Source organism: Falco peregrinus, chromosome 1 (genome assembly GCF_023634155.1).
Source record: "Falco peregrinus isolate bFalPer1 chromosome 1, bFalPer1.pri, whole genome shotgun sequence".
NCBI classification, from domain to species: domain Eukaryota; kingdom Metazoa; phylum Chordata; class Aves; order Falconiformes; family Falconidae; genus Falco; species Falco peregrinus.
The window spans coordinates 53,408,261-53,431,539 of NC_073721.1; the positions used below are offsets into that span (position 1 = coordinate 53,408,261).

Below are 23,279 nucleotides of genomic sequence, written 5' to 3' on the forward strand. Positions count from 1 at the left end.
CATGAGAGAGCCTGGCCCTCGCCATCCTACTCTTCCTCGGCATCCTTCCTCCCGCCCCCCGGCGCGCCCCGCCCCCCCTCCCCTCCCGGGCACGCCGAGAGTCGCGACTCGCCGCCCGCCGCGCTGACCCCGCGCATCCCCACCGTGGGCAGGGGGTCACCGGGAGGCCGGGGCGCGGAGAGCCCAACCCCGCCAGCCCCCAGGCGAGCAGCCCCGCTTAAATACCCCCGCGCCCGCCTTCCGGCCGCACAGCTCGCCGGGCGAGGGGCCGCCGCCAGCCTTCTGCCGCCGCCGGGGACCTGCGCGCCCGCCTTCCGCCGCCGAGGACCAGAGACGAGGCCGGCCATGCCTGCGCACTTGCTGCAGGAGGAGGTGAGTGGGGGGCTGCCGGCGGGCCGGGGGCTGCCGGGGCTTTGTCTTCCCCTCACCCCTTCCCCCTTCCTCCCCGCGGCGCCGGCGGCGCTGCCCGGCGGCTGTCTTGTGGGAAAGGGGTCTGGGCATCCACGCGTGTCCGTGCGCGCTCGCGCACGCGTGTCCGCGCCGGTGCCCTCCCGGTGCCGCTTCTCGGCGGCGCGGCGATGCCGCTCGGTGCTGGCCTGGGCCATCGCCCGAGCCTCGCGGCGCAGCGTGCGCGAGGCCGGTAGCGGCCTCGGGGTCCCTGCCCGCGGCGCGCGCCCCGGGCACGCCGGGCGTCAAATGCAGGTTTGTCTTGGAAACTGCCGTCGCGGCATGGTGGTAAAGGCTGTCCGGGAAAGGCTTTTGTGCCAGGAGGTTGTGGCGGTTTTGGTAACGCTCAGGCTGTGATTATTTTTTTTTTTACTATTATTGTCTTAATTTTTTTAATGATTATTTTTTACCAAGAAGAGGCTTTCACTTGCAGTGTTTCTAAGTCAAATGTGGCAGCAGGGAGCGTCTCTAGGACAGACGCAAGGTGAAAGCAGCCCAGATGAAATGAATGACTGTTGTCTGCATTGCCTGAGCTGAGCAAACATGCAGTGGGGAGACTGCCCATTTTTGGCATAAGAAGATCTGAGTAACAGCCCGGCACCAGGAAGATACACAGAGCTGTTGCATCTTTAGAGATTTTCATTTTGTTTTTGCCCTTCCTGGCAGCCACCCTTTGCCTAAGGGGAGGCAGGGGTTGGATTTTGGTATTCCTGCTCCAGCCTTCTCATCCTTCCCCCTTCTGCTTGTGCTGAGGAGTGGAAGTAAATCACAGCCCTGCTGTCTTGCCTGTCACCAGCACACAGGGTCTCGCCCTGTCCTTTTGTGCACGTGCTGTGACCTTCCAGGGATGCTGTGATGTAAAGAACTTTACTCCTCTGCCCACCCAAAATGCATGCGAAAGGCAGTGAGCTCAGACCATGTTTCATGGCCTTGGCATGCATTTTAGGGCATATCCTGGAGGCTGGAAAGAATCCTGTCCCTGGGTCACGTTGGGCATATTCAAATATACTGGACCTGAGATTCAGTGCCCTGGGGCCCCAAGGCTGAACCCAGCGTGGGAGCCTTTGAGCTGCAGTTGGCTGGGTGCCAGGATCACCTATGGTGTGTTCAGCACTGGTAGGGTGAGGGGGGCAGAGGGGGAGATGGGGAACACATCTGTTCTGCAGATGAGAGCTGCAAAGTCATTCAGAAATGAGGGAGAGCTCAGGAAAATGGTTTAGCTGACCTCATCCCCCTCTCAGATGCAGACTCCGGATCAATCATATTCCCATTTTCCTTGGTGGAAGCCACAAGAGCTGCTATGGCCATAAGGGGGTAAAAATCCTCTTTCTTCTTCATTTCCCTGGTCTCTAGCTAAACGGTTGCCCACTTTCCCTCCCACTTCCCCCCCCATGCTCCCCCCACCAAGTCTGTAATGATGGAGCTGTGTTTCACAGCTGCTTTATAGCCCTTCTGATGTAAGGGTAGTTTACATGTGAGAAATGACCGGTTCAATTATATCAGTGTAATTCCAGCAGCATAGGTATGCTGGTAAAATTCCTCATGTTGTGGCTACTACAATTCTGGAAGAAGAGTTTGGTTTTTTTCCTCTGCTGTTTTCTTTGCACTCTCCTTCGTCCTCCTCTGCCCCGTGTAACTTTGACAGTGACATAAGCTGTTGCAGAGGAGAAAAATGCAACACCAACCCCACATTCTTACTCTGGAAGCAGCATGTCCATATGGGGAGTTACCCATCTAATTATACCACCAGATCTCTCTGGGGATTTTTTCCTGCATAGACAAGTCTTAGGTCTTTTTGGTAGATTGTCTGCCAGCCAAGGAAGAAAATTGTGCCTTCCTGCCAAAATGCCAGATGAGAATATCTGACACTTTGGAATGGGCAGGACTTTTTCTTACCTAATCTCTGGATTAGAAGAAGTTTCTCACGGCCCTTTTGGTGGGGGGATTGCCTCTGAATTTGCCAGCAGCTCGGAGTATCGTACCCTCAAAGCACTGACTAGGAAAGCAGGCAGAGATGGCCAGCAGTCAGGATGCAGAGGAGCTGGTCCCAAGCTCAGCAGCTGCCTGGGTTCAGTGACAGCAGCAGGATACTTTGTGTCCAGTTTTTTTCCCTTCTAACCTTTGATTCCAGAAGGAAAAACTTACGGGGCTCCTTCTGTAGAGATAGTTTTACTTCCCAAAGGTGGGGAATCTGTCAGCTTTGCCAGCTCCTCCCTGTAGGAAGGTGTGTCTGTAACCCTCTCGTTTCAGCCCTTGGGAAAGGGAGGAGTTGGGGTGGCCACGTAAGCTGCCTGGCCTGATTTTAATGCCTCCCTGAAGAAACCAGGCCACGGCAGGATGGTGGTCTTTTACAAATGCCAGGTGCCTGGGTGGAAATCTGCTGTTGATTCAGGAGAGACTTCTATTGGGAAAGGAGCTTTCCCAGCTTGGCCGTGCTCCCTGGAGCCACGGTCCCGGCTCCCACTGGCCTTTAGTGCCCCTTTGCATGTGGAAGTCGTGGTGCGGGTGTGGGGGGACCTGTCCCTGGGGCAGGTTCCCAGGAGGCCAGGGGTCACATGCGGTGTTCCCTCCCACCACTTGTGTCCGTGCACTTGGCACCCCATGGGTCAAGCCCCGCCGGGGCCGGAGCTCCGGCCTGACAAAGGGCTGCGAGCACCAGCAAGCACGCGGCTGTCATGATGGAGATGGAAATCAGTGATTCAGGGTTCAGTGACCTGTCTCATTAGGGCCAGTCCTGCCCGCTCCTTTCGTCACGCATGCCTGGTCGGGCAGGCTGTCACTCAGCCAGGGCAAACAAGCCTGTGCAGAGGGAATGTTGTGTCACGGTTACAGGAGGGAGCCAGGAGCCAGGCTGAGCCAACTTGCAGCTTAAAACTTCCTGTCAGCGTGCTCGTGGCCTCGGCTCAGAGGACAGCCTTCCCTGCCTCGCTTTGTCCAGCGTGGAAAGTGGGAGTGGGATAAGGGGCTTAGAAGCAGGCATGGGGTGGGAGTCATAGGTCTGTCACTCGGCTGCTTCTGCCCACTGATCTCCGAGCACATCAGCCTCACCATGTCCCAGCCTGGAAGGTGAGGCAGGGGGAGAGGAGGAGTCACCCCAGAGGAATCCCCCTATGGATGTTCCCAGTGATCCCTGGTGGGGTGACACAAAGAGGCAGGATATCAGGAGCGGCCCCATGATTTACAATAAAACTGTGTTTCAGACAGGTTTTATTTATCTCCCTCCTCTTTGTTCATTCACAAGATTTCCTTTATTGTTGTCTGCTTCTACACAAGTCCAGACCACAAGCCCACCTAAAAACGCCCACTAATAAAACCGAAGGAAAATGAAAAACCTTGCAGCCTGCAAATGATCTCGCCAAAGCCACTGTGGAAAAAGGACTGGCTTTCAGGTCTTTTTCTGTGCCTTCTGCACCCTGTCTGCCATATACCTCCTCTCCCTATAACGATCAGGCCCCTTCCCTCTCGGGCCATGACTCCATGGGGCCAGAGCATGCTCTTCTCTGTGCCAAGGGCTCAGCTGAAAGAATGGAGCCTGCCAGGGAGATGGCAGGCTGTGACTCTAGGTACTGCCAGCCTAGCTGCTCGTGTTTCTACTCCCTGCATTGGTAACCACCAACTTCTTGTTTTGTTTTCCTTTTTTCCTTTCTTTAAAATGTCCATTGCCACCTCTGCAAGGAGTTCTCCTCCGCTTCCAGCACCACCACTGTCGGCACCCTTACCTCCCGGGTGACCAGGAATGGGGATGCCATCGTGGGAAAGGACTTAATCAATCATGAGGACTTGGCAGGAGACCGGGGCATGATAGACGATCTCTTTGATGAGACCTACCAGGAGAAAGAGGGCCCCAAGCCCCCTGTGCGATACGTCTGGAGGAATATCATCCTTATGAGCCTGCTGCATCTAGGGGCCATATTCGGGTTGATGCTGATACCTTCTGCAAAGATCCAGACACTGGCATGGGGTAAGCATGTTCCTCTGTTTGTTTCTTGGCATCTGCAAACCCAAAATCTGTTGGGTGGTATTTTTTTTCCCTACAGGCCCACAGACTCAGGGAGGAGAAGGAAGTAAGTGGAGAGCTCCTGTTAGAAGAAGCTGCTTGGGCAGCTTCATAGCAAGTTGTGGGAGGTCTTGCTAGTGTCTCTTGGAAGGTCACGTGTGAGGGGGAAGGATCTGACAGGGGACTGCTTGGCTGCCAGAGGAAGAAACTGAATTCACAGGCATTAGGCTTGGAAGTAGCCCACACCTGAATGTGCAGCCACTTGTGGAGCGAAGCACAGAGAGTGTTTCATGGAGCACTGTGACAGTCCCAGAAAGCTGGGAAGAAAGATGCTAGCAAGAGCACCTTAAGGGGTGCCTGGGGAGGCAAGATATAGGGTGTGATTTGGCATGAGGCTGCTGCCCAAGGACAAGACCCATTCCTGTCCTTGCCAGGGGAGGGTAAATCCCCTCAGAGCCTCCACGTGAGTCTGTGGGGAAAGAGACAAAATACAGTTGTGCTGAAGGTAAACATCAAGAGTTAAGTCTGAATCTCAGGTCTCTCTATCTTAAAAAAGCATGGATTAGACCCCATCATCCCAGAACTAAGCCTGACAACTTTCATAAAATAAATAAGCGGCTCTCCAGGCAGCAAATTCCAGCGGAAAGGACAACCCAGCAGAAGGTAGCTAGGCAAAGCTCCCCTTTCTCAGAGACCTTGCCCTGGGTAGGAACCAGACTTCTCCTTTGACTACTTGAAAGGCAGCTGGGCCCAGGGCCCAAGCTGTGGGGGAGCCTTGCTTTTCATGAGCCTTTGTGTGGACCCCTGGAGGAGTCAAGAAGTCAAACGGTTTCCAGTGGGGAGGTCAAGAGCCTGCATCCAGCCCCTGCCTTCCTGTGAAACAGAGCATCCTGAATCAAAAAGCAACAGTCTCTAGTTTGAGACTTGCTGGCACAGCTTTCAGTGTCAGTGGTGCTCCCACAAAGTCACACCCTCAGGGTCACTTGGTCGGTCAATGGCTTTGAGCAACAAGCATCAGCATTGTGGCTGGACTGGCTGGCCACTGCCTCTTTTCCTCCTGGACCATCTCGGCCTCCTGCAGGCAGAGGCCTGGGGGATGAGCATCACTGGGAGCCACAGGACTTGCTCAGAGGCTGGCTGTAGCATCTGCAGAAGCAGAGACACCGGCATGTTCCCTGTGCAGCCCGTGTGGCCTTTCAGGGGGTCATTGAGAGAAGACTTTGCTGGGCCTTTCCCTTGTGGAAACCTGACAGGCTGCCCTCCTCCGTGGGGTGGCAAGGCTGGACAGAACACGCAGCCTCAGTATGACCTTGGAGGAGTGTTTCAGGGCTCTTGGTCTTGCTCTACATGTTCTGTCCCCAGGCTCAGAGCTGACAGCCCGGGTCCTCCAACCCCACCCAGATATCTTCAGGGCTTTGCGGGGAGGAGGAGGAGGGAAAAGGCGAGTTGGGTTTATTAGTTTCATTTCAAGCTGCTGAGGTGCACCGTGATTTCCAAATCCATCCAACCCTTCTCCCTTGAGCTCCCCTGAGATGCTTGAGTGTGCTCGAGCATCTTGATCCAGAAGGTTAATGCTGCTTTGCATTCTGCTAATCCCCAGTTTACCTCAAAATGGTCTCTGAGGCAGCGTCTTTGCCACCACGAGCCTGTTTGAGATGTCTGTATGGCGTCCCATGGTATTTCGTGGGCATCTGCCTTGCTTTTTACTTGATGCCAGTCTCTCCTGCTCTCCTTCCTCAGTAAACTCTGATGTGAAGTGCCAGTTGCTCTCCTGCCACTGTGAGGCACTGTGAGATTCCTTGGTGGCTTCTGGAGTGACAGATGTTCTGGAAATGGGAGAAGGACGTGGAGTTTGGGGGAGCCGCACTGTTCTGGGCTGGCTGGAGATCCATCCTGCTTTATTAAAGCTGGAGTAGCTTCACAGAGCTCCCTGTCCTGCATCCTTGGCACTTGTTCTGGGAAAGGGCCACCCTTCCCTGCACCCTGCCACCAAATCGGAGCTTTCCCCTGTAGTCCATTCTCTTGCAGTGCTGACCAGAGCTGGGATACTCTGATCCTCCACAGGTCTGACTTCTCAGCAAGGCTCCTTGCTCCTTTTTGCCTTGCCCTTTTCTTGGTTCATACCTTCCTTTAGCACATGCAAGGCACCTGTGGCTGTCATCTTGGTGACTTGCTGTTATTTTCCCAGCGCCACCTGGTAGTGAGGAGAGGACGACAGTTCCCATTTTACGCATAGGGATAGAGCAGCAGAGAGTTATGTTGCTCCCAGTGATACACCATGAGCTCATGGCGGAGAACTCTCCTAGTGGTAGTTCCGGAGTTGCTGGGGGTTTTGCTTGTTTGTTTTTTTTTCAGATCATTCCTTCCTTAGGCTGTGTACATATGATATAAAATTAACATGGCCCCAGATGTTCTCTGCTGTGATGTTACAGGCAGCTGTGGTGCCTGGAAGCTGATCTACCTTCTATATTCTATTCTAAGGAGCAATCCCTTGCTTACACTCTCTTCATCCAGGCCACTGTCTCCTTGATGTTCCTGTCCCTCTGAAACCAGTTATATTGGTGACTGTGTCCTCTTTTGTTTTCATTTCTCTGTGTGCTAATTCCTCTTTGTCTCTCAAGCTCTCCAGCCCTGCCTTCATCATTGTTTGCTGTTCTGCGTTGCTGTGTGCATTGTATCCCCTGATCTCTTTTCTGGTACAGAGCTTCCCAGAATGAGCTGGGATTGATCAGGTGAGAGCTCACCATAATGAGAGCTGTCCGAGCCCTGCCAGCGCTCGCTTTCTAGCCAGCTCCCCTTCTATTTACTGTCCTCTGTGCTGCACTTGACAAAGTCTTGTAGTCTTCTCAGGGCTCATGGGAAGATTTCCGTCATTTGCCAAAAGGCACAGAGACCAAGGCTGGGAGGGCAGGACGCAAAGGTGATTGGCAGTTTCTCCTCTAACTGCTCTGAGCCTCCCTGGAAACATGATTTGCAGGTTGTCTTCCTGGCCCTCAGGTGCAGCAGACTGACGATACTTTGTGTTAACCCCCTATTGGCCTGGTCAACAATGTCTGTAAAACAGTGATGGTTCCTCTTGACATGGTGCTCTGACACCTCAGTTTCCTGCAGTGCCAGAAACGTGGGGTGATACCGTTTGCTGTTGCTGCTGCATCGTCTTTGCACCAAGGGGAGTCTTGCTGAGTAATTTAGTCAACGCTGACAGCCTGAAAATCTCAGCTAGTGCTACCCCCGGGGATGTTTACAGAAGTTAGTTGTTACTTTCCCATCAAGACTACCTCTGGCAGCACCTCCCCACTCTGGTGTCCTCTCCAGGCTTAACTAGCAGGTGGTGTGCTTCGCCTCTGAGTGTGGACGGGAAGTTCTGTTTTTGCCAGATTTTACAGTGGAAAGCTGTAGTTTTCCCTTGCACTGAGCAGAAGCCCAAGGACACCTGCTGGAGCAGGGACACCTCTTTGTGTAAACATCCTTGGTGTTGACTGCAGGTGACAATGCCTTTAGCACATTCCTGACTTCCCATCATAACTTGAGGTCTGAATCTGGGCCCTAAAGAGGTAAAGGCTGGTGAGTCATATAGACATGACTGAATCTGGAATGTTTTGGGTTTAGTTTTTGGAGCACTGGGTGTATATTACTGCCAGAGGTCATAATTCTTTGTATTTCAGTTGAATGGGTCATTGGGAGCATCACCTGTGAGCTGACAGTCTCTTGGATACTTCAAAGCCTGGTGTGGAAGATGACTTTGAAACCTCAGCTGATGGAGTCCTAAGTCCTTCAGTCTGGGGCAGCATCACAGGGCAGCTGTGAAAATCTGTGCTACTTTGTTTCACCTCTACTCTTTCCAGTTTCATTCCTAGTGGATGATCTTGGAGGAGCTTTTCTTCTTCCCTGTGAGATGCTGATTCCCTGGCTGTGCAGTGATCATTGTTGTACTTGTTTGTGGGAATGAACCCTCTTGAGTCATTAGGGTGCTGGATTCTTCTGTTTTCCACCAGGCTTTTCAATCTTGCTGTCTATGTCCTGTCACTGTCACAACTCCTAGGTATGGCTGCTGAAGCTAATGGTCCCCAGGTAGGGCTTGGGTTTCCGCGGGGCTGGGTGCCTGGGACTGGGGATACGCCATGTATGTGTAGACTGAGAATCAGTTCCTTTCCCACAAAAAGTGACTGCTCAGTAGATAAACTACAGCTGCTGTATATGAGCAAGAGGAAAGGCAGCACAGGATTATAATTAGAGAGTTACATTAGAGAGGCCATTACACTGACCTGGGACGCAGCTCCAAGAGAAGTCAACGTGAGCTGTGGAGGTTCATGGGCTTTGGATGAAGGCTGTGGCTGTTCTGTGCTGGGGCACCTGAAAGCAGTGGATATTCCTCCAAATTTCTAACAAAAGCTTTCAGGCAAGGCTCCTTGAAAGCAAGTACTAGGTTGTGTGGTTTCTGGGTCTGTTGGTATCCCCCACTACACATCTCTTGTGATTCCATGTGCTTGCTGATATTTCTTCATTGCTGGTGTCATCTTTTCCTGATGTTGATATCCACAGGCAAATTCTGAGAATTGCCTCTATAAAAGAGACACAGATGAGCTTCCTTCTTGCAAAGCTGAAATACCACAGTCCTCCGCCAGGGTTGTCTTCCTGGAGGCCTCTGTTACCAAAAAAGTCCCAGTCAGCATGTGAGGATTCACCAGAGAGGGAAGCCTGAACTCAGGACTATAAATAGGGCCTGTACTCACGTAACCTGGCATTTACTTTCTAGCACTATTGAAGATCATGAATGATTGCATAGTTAATTTCTGTCCCCAGTGCACCATTAACTCAAGCCTATTTGCCCCACAGTGGAGAGCTGGACTCTTTCCCTAGCAAGTTGTCCCCCACATCCAGTGGAAGCTGCCGTTGTTTATCATGGACTCCCTGTCTGGTGTTTTTCATACTGTGTAGGCTGGAAGTTAAATCCAGCCTCCTGGATGCTGCTCTCAGCTCTGCCATAAACTTCTTATCACCGTTGGAAATCTACCTCAGCTACTGGGGTGTGCACTGTAGGCATGAAGTTGCCCAGAGGTTTTATGAAATGTGGTTTGCAGGGTACAGCTGCTTATGTTCGAGGGAGAATGGTGGTGAGTCACCCTTCTGCCGCAAGTAGGAAGTGTCTGAAACATCCAGGAGTGGGTTTCATTGTTATTGCAGTATCTGAGGCCAGAGAGGCTCTGCAAATCGGAGTCGTATGTTAGGTACTTTTTCAAGGTTTGCTCTTCTGTATGAAGCTGTGGGGATAGTAACTGATTTAAAATGAGTCTCAAAATCTAAAACCAACAGGGAACTGGTCGTGAGTCAGCGTCGTGGGGCTGTGTGAGACCTTCAGGGTGTCCAGCCTAAGTGCTGTCCTGCCAGTAAGGCCAAGGGGAGACCTGAACTAAACGCCCTGCTCCAGCATCCCTCCCTTCTCCCTGTGTAGGCTTGGCCAGCTCTGTGAGCTTTGCTCAGCTCCATTGTCTCTTGCAGAGGCTGGATCCTGCTTTATTTGCATGCGTTTTCATCCCTTCTTGCACCCTGTAAATCTGCTATGATCAGTGAGTGTTTGGCTCCTCCAAAGGACTGCAGAGGTGCTCAGAGACATGAAGCAGGGGTGTGCTAGTCTGCGGCTTGCACCGTGTTCAGTAGTAGGTGGGGAAGCTGAGGGAGAGGATGAAGATGGGACATCAGTCAGATCAGCAGACAGGGAACATCACTGTTACACAGCAGGATGGGAGCAAGGAGCACTTTGTGCAAGTTTAAGGGGCCAGAAGAGGATGTTAAATCAGACAAGACAGACTTTTAGCAGATAAGAGATTAGGTTTGGAATGTAGAAAAACAAAAAGGAGGTGACAGAAGGAAGACAGAACAGGAGATGACAGGAAATACAGCCTGGGTTATTTTGAATGAAAGAGCAGGGCTACAGTGCCTTGTCCATGTCTCGGGGCTCTGATTCCAGACAAGTTTCTGGCAGAGTACCTATTTCCTAGGTGTGAGATAAGCTTGATTAGAGGCATTTGGCTGGACTGCATGGTATTGTCAAGCATACTAGCGATTCCTATCCATGGTTTTATGAGTAAGAATAAGGTGCTGTTTTCATGATTGATCCAACTGGCTGAAATCTGCAAATTTATACCAAGGAAGGTGTTTCCCCAGGGGGACTGGTAAGAAGGCATCCCTTCCCCCAGGGGACTGAATGTGGATCAGTTGACCTGTGCACAGATGTGCACCCTTCCCTTTCCATGTCTGAGCTTGCAGGGCAAGCTGTTGAATGTCCTCCATCTTTCTGCCGAACTTCCTGACACTTCCTTCATAGAGAAAGAGTTAATCTTCAGATCAAACTTTCTTCTTATCCCCAGCTTCCTAGTGTAATGCTGCTATGACTCTGTTTGGGTCTTTTCTCCATTTTAGTTCTAGGACCACGTGCTGGAAGCCAGGTTAAATTACAGAGGTTGCATGAACATACAGACCAGGGTGGACATAAACACATGATCCAGAGGGAGAGGGATGTGGTTTTTTTTCCTGGCTGCCAGAGGGGCAAGGATTTCCCTCTGACCTGTGTGGAGAGGGAATGCATGAAGCACACGGGCATGGCTTGCAGTGAGTGGTTGGCCTTGAAGTTTCCTTCCTTAAATGGTGCAGGAGCTGGGCAGAGGTGGGGATCAAAAAGACCCTGGGAACAGGAGCTTCTGGGAAAATTTTAAGTCAGTGGTGGAGCTGAAGGTGAAGCCCAGACTTCAGTGGGATGGTAGGTTAGATCTTTCTGGAGCCAGCTTCTGCTCAGAAAGGGAGCAGAAGAGAAGCCTGACCCTGGGCTTGAGCTGTCCCCCTGAAGAGCTGTAAGATGATCTACTACCTCCAGGTGAAAAGAATGCAAAAGAGGTTAGTGAGGAGTGGTGAAACAGGAAAGCAGGACTCTTGATTATTTGAGCTGGGAGGAAAGGGAGAAGCTGTTTCCTGGTGGACCACAGAGCAGTTACCAAAGGGCTACATGGAAGTGGTGGCTTTGTACAATTTTGGTGGTCCTGCATCATGACAGACGGCACTGTACTGAAGCACCAGCCCTTGAGATAAGTCTTGTAAAGGGGAGCTTCCTCCCTTGTCAGAGATGAAGAGCTGAAGTGATTTGCCCCACGTTGCTCAGGAAGCCTGTGGTAGGGTAGCTTGGGCACTCTCACTCTGATTTTTATTGCCTCAGTCTGTGCTCTCCATGGGTGCCTCTCTTGCTTATACAGCTTTGGGGGACGGCCTGCCTTTGAGTTGTTCTGCCTGAAATTTTGCTGCAGGCTGACTTGCTCTAACTGCTCCAACACTTACTTTTCCTCTTCAGCTGTTTTGTGCTTCCTGGTGAGCGCTCTGGGGATAACAGCTGGATCTCACCGCCTCTGGAGCCATCGGTCCTACAAAGCCACGCTGCCCCTGCGGATCTTCTTGACTATTGCAAACTCTATGGCCTTCCAGGTAAGCATCTCCTCACCTGTGCCACTGGTCCTCAGAAGGAAGTGCCCCCCTGAACCCTTGTCTCAGATATGGGGCACATGCTGATGGAGAGGTTACTCTCTCCTGCTGACTCTTGTTAGGAAACAACCTGCCCTTTCCATCTAACACTGCGATGCTGGAGTCCATCTTGTCTTCACCTTTTCTAGTACAGAGGGTGACTCTGAGACGAACTGGGAGGGGAGAGACCTGTCAGCCAAGACCAGGGGTAGGATAGCTCTCCAAAGCGGGAATGTACCCTTCCCTCAAGGTGTAGGCTCCCTGTGCTTGGTGCAGGTCCTGTGAAAGAGGTGTGGAAGTGCTAAGTGCTTTCCTGGTGTTGCCTCACCCTCTTGCTGCACAGCTGATAAAGGGGGAGAATCTGCAGGGCCTGGGGAGCCAGGCTGTGGAATTTGCTGCTGCAGAAGGATCAAGAACTTGCTGAGATCATACCGTTAGGGGGATGCTTCTTTGGCTCAGAAGAGTGGTATTTAGGAATAACCCTGTTATTCCTGAACAGTCACACCAGTGGCTTTCATAGTCATCCCAGGTCAGTGGTGTTTCAAGGAGAGAAGGGTTGGGGCCACTGAGAGTGGCACAAGTGACTGCAGGCAGCTGATAAGCACCTCAGGATATTGCCTAATGCTAGGAGAGCACTTCAGAGTCCCTAACAAAAACAAACCAGGAAGTCCTTAGGGACTGTAGAGTGTAGCAGAAATGGCCCTTTAGAAGAAGCCAGAGTGAAAACCCAGATTGGCACAGCACAGAAAAATCCTGGTGGTCTGTCTGGTTTGCTGCTGTGAGGCAGCTCTAGTGGCACTCCATCTTCCAGCTGTACCTCAATGGGCTTCTCACAGGCTTGCTCACGTGCAGGAGTGTGCGCAGAGACACCCCGCCCCCCATACATGTAATCAAAATAGGGTGGGAATGGTTTCTTTTAGCCTTGAAAAACTTTCTAAAACATCATTGACTTCCCTATCCTTCGTTAGCACCAAACCACAGTCTTTCATGAGGAAGAGGAAGGACCAAGCTGCTAATTCCAGCTACTGGTCCAGCACTCAGAAAGGGAATGGGATGGGTTGCTGTGTATTGGCTAGTCCTGTACAAAGACCATCTTTCACAGGGTTATAGGGCAGAGGGGGAAAGAATTTGCTGAGCTATTGCTGTAGGGGATAGCAGCAGACAAAGATGAGAGACAGACAGATATTTCAGCTTCAATAGGAACTAATCCAAAGTTTTACTGAAAATTCAGTACCATTCCCCATGGATTTTTTGTTTTTTTTATAACAGTTACTTTCAATGACTTCAAGAGAAGGTTTATTTTCAATTTACCTCACTCCTGTTGGCGGTAGCAACTCTTAAGACTGGTAACTCTTAAGGCCAGAGAAGACTATAGTTCATCTTACCTGAGGTCCCGCAGAAAATGACTGTTGGCTACTCGGAGACCTGTGGCTTGTGATCTCAGAGAATTTGGGAACTCTGCCCCTAGTCAGCTCCTCCACCTGTGCAAGACCAGGCAGCGGCAGCACAGAAGCTCTCCTGGTTATATAGCCTGTAGCTGGAAACTCCCAGGGAAGGAGGCATTCTCCCAGGCTTTGCTTAATGGTCTCAGAAAGCCATGATATTCAGACAAGGTTGTAGTTAGAGATGGTCCCAAAGTAAGATCTGTAGAAAAGATAACATGCTGAAGTTTGGGTCAAGATAGTGACTTTTCAGCTTTGACACCCCTGATTGTGTTTGTAGACAGGGTGTGGAAGATGAGGTGGTACCACGCTCCAGCTGCGGTGCATGGTCTCTTTCCAAATCTGTGTCTCTTGCCGTCAGCAGAAGGATTTCCAGAGACAGAGAAAGCCTCCCAAGATGGGCAAGCCCAAGCTGTCTGTCAGCTTTCAGGCTGCACTTTCTCGTGTTAGGTGACACTATGTATTGTCTGGAATGTGAGAGGCTTTGGGTCACAGGTGAAACATTCTGGCAGGAGTAATGGCCCTGTTTCTCTGCTTACATCATGGTTTAACCTCAGCCAGCAGCTAAGCACTACACAGCTGCTTCCTCACTGCCTTCCACACCCCCAGCGGGATGGGGAGGAGAATCAGGGAAAAGGTAAAACTTGTGGGTTGAAATAAGAACAATTTAAGAATAGAAATAACATAAAATAAAGTAATAATAAGAAGAATAACAACCGTAATGAAAAGGGGGGGGGAGAGAGAGGAATCAAGCCCAAAAGGAAAAAAAAACCTAAAGCATCAAACCAAAACCCACCAAGTGATGCACAGTACAACTGCTCACCACCTGCTGACCAGTGCCCAGCCAGTCCCCCAGCAGTGATCAGCAGGCCTGGGCCAATCCTGCCCCCCCAGTTTTTGTACAGAGCATGACATTCCATGGTATGGAATACCCCTCTGGCTAGTTCACTAGACTAGTTGGCTAGACAGGTCACCTGTCCTGGCTGTGTCCTGTCCCAGTTTCTTGTGCCCCTCCAGCCCTCTCGCTGGCATGGCCTGAGAAATGGGAAAGTCCTTGACTTGGTATCAACATAAACCATCAGCAACTAAAAACATCAGTGCGTTATCAACGCTGTTCTCACACCAAATCCAAAACACAGCACTGTGGCAGGTACTGAGAAGGAATTTCACTCTGTCCCAGCTGGACAGTGTACTAGTGGGGAATGCTGAGTGACCGAGCCCTGGCTAACACCAGTAAGGGCTGGTGACACTTGGAGGTGCTCAGGATTTGGCTGGAAGGAAGGCAGCAGTTCCCAGTGTTTGGAAATAAGTGAGACTTGAATCCTGGCCCGTGTCCATCCTTGCTGTGTTGCGTGGCCTGCAGGTAAATCATTTTATCTCAGTTGAAGGAGGAGGGGTGGTTACAGCACTTGAGAGGGATTTGAGCTGCATCTCTGCTACAGGTTCTCTGCCAGGCAAGAAATAGGGATGATTATGCAGCTTCCCTGCCTTCAAAGTGTTTTCAGGAAAAGTCCTGTGTACTTAGGAGATTAAGGAGCAGGCAACAGATGTGTGCTTGGATCTGTGTTTCATGTTTTGTAGGATGGTGTAAGACATGGCTTTAAGCACATTGAAATCCTGTTATAAAGGAATGAGCACAGGCTCATTAAAATCTATTCTCAAAACTGGCCAAAATAATCATTTCGTAATACAAATGATGAAAGCTTTGACATTTTCCAAATTGTATTGATTTTGCAGCTTAGCAGAATGGATGTGGGGCTGAAGGGGGTATTTTTGATGACTCGTCAAAATGATATGTTTACTCTGTTTCTGAAGAGGGGCCTTAATTTTAAGACTATTCAATTTCCAATAGGGAAAAAAAAAACCACCAAAAAACTCACCCCCAAGTTAAACAGATCTGATTTGGCAATCCTGAGAAAAGCAAGGCAGGCTGACCCATGGAAGATGTCAGGAGGAATGGAAGGGGCAGGTCGATCAGTCCCAGCTGGCCCGCGCAGGCATGGGGACAGGTGACCAACAGGAGCCAAACGTGTGAGGGAGGAGGCACTGACCAGCCAATGGGGGCTCGTGGTTGCAGGGGCTGGGGAACAGGCTGACCAGTTGGAGCCCGTGATGCTGCAGAGGGTTTGCAAAGCAGAGCCTGAGGTTAGCCTGTTGCACCGAGAGAGAAAACGCAGCTCACCAGAGCAGGGGGTTTCAAAGACAATTGAGCTGATGCAGCAAAGAAGACCCAACCTCTTGTTTTAAAAGCCAAAACCCCCAGACCCTAATGAAAGATAAAGTGACTGAGACAAGTTCAGGTCAACGGAGCTTAGGTGTCTGAATGTTTCAGGCCCTTTTGTTAATTTGAAGGGAACATCTCCAGCCCTGGCCCTAAGTCTCCACTCCTGTTGCCTTGCAGAATGACATCTACGAGTGGGTCCGGGACCATCGTGTCCATCACAAGTTCTCCGAGACAGATGCAGACCCACACAATGCCATGCGGGGCTTCTTCTTCTCCCACATTGGCTGGCTGTTGGTGCGCAAGCACCCGGATGTCATAGAGAAGGGCCAGAAGCTGGACCTGAGTGACATAAAGGCCGACAAGGTGGTGATGTTCCAGCGGAGGTGAGTGGTGGGGTCAGCCCCAGCGCAGAGCCATGAGGGATGGAGTGGGAACCCTGCGAATGGGCTGGGGACCCCAAGCACCTTTCATGGAGCATGAGGGGATTGAGGGCATCATGTGAGAAATGTGCATATTAGGTCTGCCCAAGGCTGTGCTGTGGGATAAACTGAGAAATGAGCTGTGCCTCTCCTATAGAAAGTATTTAGGAGCAGGTGCTACCTCCTGCCCTCACACACCCCTTTCTTGCCCGCCTACCCTTTAGCATCTTGCCAGCAGTGAGCTGAACTTCCCACTACAAAGCACCTCCACAGCCCAGCTGCTGCTTTGGCTGGACCAGAGCCTACCTGCAGTGCCTCTGGGCCATCCTTGAAGATGCTGTGGTTCACCTTCCGGGCCATGCCTCTGCCCCGCTCCCATCAGTCTTCTGGAAATAGTGTGGTGAAAGAGGACTTGAAAATGGAGACATGAGAGAGGTGGTAGCTGGGAAGGACAGTCTTGGTTCACGGGTGCCTCTTGGATGGGGTATCTCTCAGCTGTCTGGGGCTCTGCTGGGACTGATCCCCAGAGGAGGCAAGCCTGTTACCATGGCTGTGGGGATGAGGGACTGAACCCATGTAGTAAATACCCTCACTTGAGAGGTCCCTAGTCCAGTCCCAAACAAAACAAGCAAGATTTATGGCTTTCCTCCTTATTGTGCCTGGGATTTTTCTTGTGGGTCATCAGAGAGGCTCAGCTTCCTCTACTCCCATTTCTCTAGTGTGAGGGACCCTACATGTTCATCTGTTTGGTGGCACAAGTGTTTGTTGCTTGCACTTGTTCCTGGGGTATATTGGTAGGCAGGGCCAAGTCTGCAAGGAGGAGTTGCAGCACTGGGCTGCAGTGGGAGAAAGGACCTCTGCAAGCAAGGGGCTGCCTCTGTGGGGACCAGCATAGTTGAGAAGCAAATGGCAGATGAGGCCAAAAGCAGCAGCTGGTGTCTGGACTTACGGTGATTGGGACATTGCCTTGTGCACATGTGAGATTGAGACGGGGAGAACAGGACTTTAGTTTGAGCCTCCTGCCCGATGACAAGACTTGGGAGTCTCTAGGCATGGCTTCTGTGCATCCAGGACAGAAGATGCGGGCTTGGGGGTGAGGTATTTCTGCACTTGATTTTCCCTGTACAGCTGAACGCAAATCCTCCAAAGGGAGGACTGAAGCAATCCCTCCTGTCCTGCCTGTGCCACTGAGCGCTTTCCTCCTGGTCCCTTCCTTTCCAGATACTACAAGCCTTCGGTGGTGTTGCTGTGCTTCACGCTGCCCACTGTAGTGCCCTGGTACTTCTGGGATGAATCCATCATCATCAGCTTCTTCATTCCAACCATCCTGCGCTACACCATAGGGCTCAATGCCACTTGGCTAGTGAACAGTGCTGCCCACATGTTTGGCAACCGGCCGTATGATCAGCACATCAACCCCCGGGAGAACCCCCTGGTCAGCCTGGGGGCCCTAGGTATGTTGAACATTCATGTCTTTTGCTGCAAGTAGACTATAAAGCAGAGACTGCCCTTGGGGGCTGCAGCTGCTTCTAGGAATTTCTGTGAATCCAGGTGTCCCCATTTCCTCCTGCACCCTTCCCCTCCAGCCTTTGCATCTGGGGGTGCTTTCCAGGCTGGCCAGTGAGTGCATAAGGGCAGTGGGGTTATCAGCTCCCACCAGCCTCTCTCCAGGCTGGAAGGGACTCTGCTACACTTAGCACCTCCTTATCTCAATAGCAATATTTTATTTACCCTGCTCAAAGGTCTCTCTGCCCCATTCACCAGACTGAAAAACATGCTGCAGTCTCTGCTTCTGTCTTAGATTTCATAGAATCATTTAGGTTGGAAAAGACCTTTGAGATCAACTTGAAATCCAGCAGATGCACATTTGGATGTGTTCTCAGGGAAGCTGGTTATTTTGGGGGTACTTGGGGATGAGACAAGCGAGATCATCTCATGTTTTTTCCCAAAATTTTGGGGACATAGGAATGTACATCCCACGGTCAGCGTTTGGCCTGAGTTGTTCTCCCAGTCCCAAACGCTCAACTGGCTTGCATCACTGTACATCACTGGGGCTGCACTGGTTTCCACTATCAAAGGACCTGCTTGTGGATTTTTAGTAGTGTGGGACTTGAACTGCAGAAACTCAGCGGGGTTAGGAGCAGAAGTCCAGGTGATGTCCCTGAAGGGGTGAGCATTGAAACCAGCATTGACAGTGTCTGAAGCAGAGGGTGGCTGACTGGGGTAGATAATTTTGTAGAAGTCTATCTGCATTATTCCCACCTGGAAATGCCCTTTGGATTTGGCATTAGGACCGCCAGTATTGTAGGAATATTGATTGGCTTGGCTTGTTGGGGACTTGCTGCAGGTCAGGCTAGTAGCTCAACCAATACCAGAAAGTGTCTCATGGTGGCAGAGGAAAAGCTGTTAAGATTTCCTTGGTGGTTTAGTGCAGCTGGTGAGCCTGAGCCTTTCTCAGTTCCTCACCACATGCTTGTTTTCCTCTAAGGCACCATAGGTCCTCTGTGACTGTCATTGCCTCCTTTGGGTCAGCCTGGGCATGCTGGATCATTCCCAAATGCTATGTGGTAGATTGTAGAGAGGTGAGATGGGGCTGAGAGGAGAAAGGAGCCTGGCCTCAATCCAGAGCCTGTTTTTGGAATGTGGTTCTTTGGGCCAAGATAAAGGGGCCATCACCTCGAGCTTCGCGACATCCTCTCCCTGGTCATGTTTTGCAGGAGAAGGCTTCCACAACTACCACCATACCTTCCCCTATGACTACTCCACCAGTGAGTTTGGATGGCGCTTCAACGTAACCACAGCCTTCATTGACCTCATGTGCTTCCTGGGGCTGGCCAGCGATCGCAAGAAGGTCTCCAAGGAAGTCATCCTGGCTCGGAAAATGCGGACTGGAGATGGGAGTCACAAGAGTGGCTGAGTTCCTGATCCCCTTCACACACACATCCACACCTCTCTTTCCTCCCTTTTTTCTCCCTTTCTCCCTTCCTGACTCCTCTGAACACGCTGGACAAAGGTTTAATGTTCTGTTTACTAACTACTGAATAATGCTACCAGTTTGCTTAAGATAATGATAATGAGTTTTAACTCTCCTCCCACACTGTATTTTACGTGATGTATTTAAGATCTAGGACTTTGCCTTTATAATGCAAGGCCACCCCTTCCCTCCTGTGATCTCCTTTTCCTTTCCATTCTTTCTCTCCAGCCCTGCTACCCTGTCTCCCACTTCACATTGCCCCGGTCTCTCCTGACAGAGGAGCTGGTAGGCAGCAGCCGTCGCAGCCAGCTACATACCATGGAGTTATGAAAGCCTGTACCAGCCAGTTGAAGAGTTGAGCCAAAGTCAGTGACCCTCTCCCCACCATTTTGCCCCCAGAATTCCTTCCTCTGTCCCTTCTACTTTCTCAGGGGCAGCTGACAGATGTGGCATGGCTAAATCGCTCTCCCTGGGAAAAGCAACCCTGTCTCCCCTTCCCTTGCCATCAGAAAAGAGAGTTGTCTCATTCTGAGATGCCTCTTGGGAAGCATTCTCCCGCACTACATGGCCTCTCTGGCTGGGGAGAGGAGAGCCTCCAGACTTCTGGAGCTCCAGCCAGGTCCACCGTTGGCTCAGGGGAGTCTGGTGGCAGCAGCGGGCTCTGAAGGGTGGTCTTGGTGACCTTATTACCTCCTCCCTCTGGCACTACAGCCTCTCTCCCTGCACTGCCCACTGTGTGCTGTGCCAGGAGGGACTGAAGGCAGAGCCTGGCCCTGGGCTCCATGGCCCCTTTAGAGAGCCACAGCGAGGAGGGGGACAGATGGAGGGGTGTACCACTGGCTTCTGTGGGGCAGCACCAGCCTGGGGTGCTTCTGTTCACCACCACCACTGAGATTTTTGCCAGCAAATGGGAGTTTGCCAAAACAGAGAGGGAGAGAAGGATGTAAACCAAAGCTCTACAGCGGAGTTAAGCTGCTTTATGAGCTAGAAGAACAGGGTCTCTGGTGGGTGGCAGGTGGATGTCCTGGTGTCCGTACCTGCCCTGCTGATCCGCATCCCGTGCTGAGCACAGGGCTAGGGAGTGCCTGCAGGCATAGGGAGGGGTGAGGGTGTCCACACGCGTAGGTGGCTCCGTCCTCTAGGCCTCTGCTCGGTCAATTAACAAGTGCCTGAGAAACAGCGATGCAGAGCCAGGCGGTACAGGGTCTCTGGAGAGTCAAGACCTCCAAGGTGAGGCACTGCTGCTGGTGTGGGCCACCTCCAGGCTTCCCTACCCAGGGTCCACCGAGGTGATTTGACATTCCCCCTTGCTCCTCTGAGGGAGTGGGAAGGGGAGGTGAAAGCAGCTCCTTGTTAGTCCCTTAGCTTGCCTCCCAGTCCCCTTGGCGAGCTATTTTGCCACCTCGCTCCTTTGCCGGTGAGGAAGGCAGCGAGGGTGGCTGAGCCTGCAAAAAGGTCAGTTATATCACCGAGCCAATGTGGGTACGCAGCTGGAGGGCATGCTGGGGAAAGAAGTCCTTGTGGGAGCTGTTTCCTGCAAGTTGCAGAGACTGCAGCTTGAGTTCAGGCTTGGGGTTAGGGTCTGTCTGGGTCTTGTGGTGCCAAGGCCCTCGCTGGGCTGAACGTGCTTTTTTCCCCCCCAACTGTCCCCATTATTACTAATTTTTGTTCTTATTAGTTGTACCAATAGTATTGTTTTTGCTTAAATGCATCAAATGGAGCTGGAGGAAAGCACAAGAGGTGGCCGGAATGAGGTGACACTGAAGTGGGGTTTGCAGTGTCTCCCTTACTGGGGCAGGCTAGGGAGGGCAGAAACGAGCAGAGATGGATGCCAGCATCCTCTCTGCAGCTTTGCTTTCTGCTGCTGTGCAACGAGTGAGGAGCCAGGACAGCTCTGTGATGTTCTCCTTAACAAAAGCACATTTGTTACTCAGAAAAGGCGGCCTTCTCCTCCCCTTTCCTCTCCCTGCCACCACCATGGCCTTGTTATTGCTCAGCAACGGGACCTTTCAAACTTTTGAGCCGTCAGGAGCGATGTGGTCTCCAGCCAAGAGGTACAACAGGAAGGAATGGAGCAGGGAGCCCTTTAGCAGCTGGTGTCAGGAGACCCTGAGCATCATGACTGCCTGAAGGCTGGCTGGGGCTAAAGGGAGTTGTGCCTAGCGTTGTATCCTACCACTTAATTAAAAAAACAACAAAAAAAAATAGAAAACCAAACCTCAAAAAGAAGATAAACTGTTAGCTCTGTAATTGCTGGGTGACTTCGGTCTACTCTAAACCCATATGAACTCATAGTGATATCCAGAGAGGATGAATTTGCTCCAGCTAGTCAATTTGAAAGGGGTGTGGGGAGGGGAGAAGGTGGGCAGAATGATTTACTTGCTGCTGGTGCCCCTAAGGTGTTGTGTGACATACCCTACAGTAGAGAAGCATGCTGTGACATGCCGCAATATTTCACATCCTGTCAGCAGAGAAGCAGGGTTTGACATCAAGGGTTCCTTTCAAATCTGAAGTGCTTCTTGGGGTCCAGAATCTGGAATTAGGGTGGAAGCTGAGGAGCAGCAACCAAACAGTCCTGGTGTTTGCCCAGTCACTTTAACAGTAGATTGGCAAATATCTCTGGGTGCCTTAAATCTTTCTTTAATATACATAGAAGTATTGACAGCTATTTGCCGTAACTTTTTTTTTCTTTCTGAATTACGAACATTTAAGGGGTTTCTTAATTATTTAATTGCCTACATTGAATTGTGGGTGCAGGTGATTTTGAATGTATTTGAGTTAGAATTTTTGTTAGATTAAGAAACAGATACAACACTTTAAGTAGAACTTTGTTTGAGATATATATATATCACACATCTATAAATATATATATTAATTTTTTTTGGTGGCATGTTTGTATCCTGGACGCATTGTCTGTATGTTTAGCTTAAGTGAGTCTGTGAGAGGTGGAAGCGGAGAAGGCAGCAGCGGGACCTTGTGGCTAGAACAGCTGTCTGTCCTCCTGGGACCTGTGCCCAGCCTGGCTGCTTGCTCACTGCATGACATGAAACTAAGTCACTTAAAAGCGCTCCGTGCCTCAGTTTCCCTGCCTGTAACAGGGTTGTGCCAGCCTCCCGGCGTGTGGCGAGGCTGGGAGCCGCCTGGCCGAGTGCGGCAGAGGGGGATGTACGCACTGGCCCGTTTGTTTTCCAAAACTGTTCCCAGCCCTGCTGGTATTTTGAAGAGCAGATGTCCAAGTGTTGGGGTGTTCAGGGATGGATTGGAAAGTTGAATCTGCACATTGTCTGAGCTCTGTCACTGTTGAAATGTGAGTAGGATATGATTTTTCACAGCTTAGGGATTTCTGCATAGTAGTATCTCTGTTTTGTGTACTGGAAAAAAAACCACCCAACCTTTTTGAAATAATTTCTACTAATATGGAAACAGACATCTGGTTGTGCTGATCTGAAATTTTATTTGTTCATAATAAAAACGTTACTTTAAAACGTGTTGGACTGATGGCATGGCGGGCCGGGCTCCATAAAGCAGGCCACGCCTCACGGGGCCGGAGAACGCAGCGTTCCAGCTTCCGAACTCTCCTCGCTGCCAGAACCCGGGAAAAACACCCCTGGCTCTTTAAGCGCGGTGAATGAGCGGATTATCCCGGCCTCCCTACGGCCGGGCAGGCGGCCCGGCCCGGGCTGCCCCTGCGCCGCGGGGTTACTGCCGGTTACCCCGGCCGCGCTGGGCCAGCGCCCCGCGGCCGCACATGCGGCACGACACGTAACGCCAACGCCGCCGGGCCGGGCCGGGCCGGGCTGGGCGCCACCGCCGGGCGGGTTCCTCAGCCCCGGCGAGCGGGAGCGCCCCTCCCGCCCGAGCGCTCCCCACCCCCCTGCGGCGGGGGGAAGGGGAAGGAGAAGGGGGAATCCCCGCAGCAGACCTCACTCGAGCTGCTGCCGGCTTCCCCGCTCCCCCACCCAGCCGCCTCGGGCACAGCTCGCGGCAGCAGCAGGGAGCGAGGCCACCTCCGCACGGCAGCGGCTCGCCCCACGCAGGAGCCGGCGGAAGGCAGGGCCTTTGCAGCAGCCCCGCCGCCCCCAGCGCCCGGGGACCCCCGCCCCGGCCGTGCTCGCTGCGCTGCGGCATGCCGAGCTCTCCGCCGAGGCTGCCCACGCGTGCGGGGCACCGCCGGGGCCGCAGGGGGGCAGGCGGAGCGTTACTGGGGAGGAGGGCCCGGGCTCTTCCACCGGCCACCTTCTCCCACCTGGAGGTGGATGATCGGCCCAGG

At 51.9% G+C, this 23,279-nt stretch overlaps 1 protein-coding gene across 1 annotated transcript; it reads left to right on the plus strand.

Annotated features, from left to right (window-relative positions):
• SCD (stearoyl-CoA desaturase) lies at window positions 1-22,494 on the plus strand. The gene is made up of 6 exons (XM_055817958.1): window positions 1-372; window positions 4,123-4,408; window positions 11,784-11,914; window positions 15,794-15,999; window positions 17,257-17,489; window positions 18,753-22,494. Exons 1-6 carry the CDS (start codon window positions 346-348, stop codon window positions 18,950-18,952), a joined length of 1,083 nt encoding a protein of 360 aa, XP_055673933.1. The 5' UTR covers window positions 1-345; the 3' UTR covers window positions 18,953-22,494.
• Window positions 22,495-23,279: the final 785 nt, after the last annotated feature.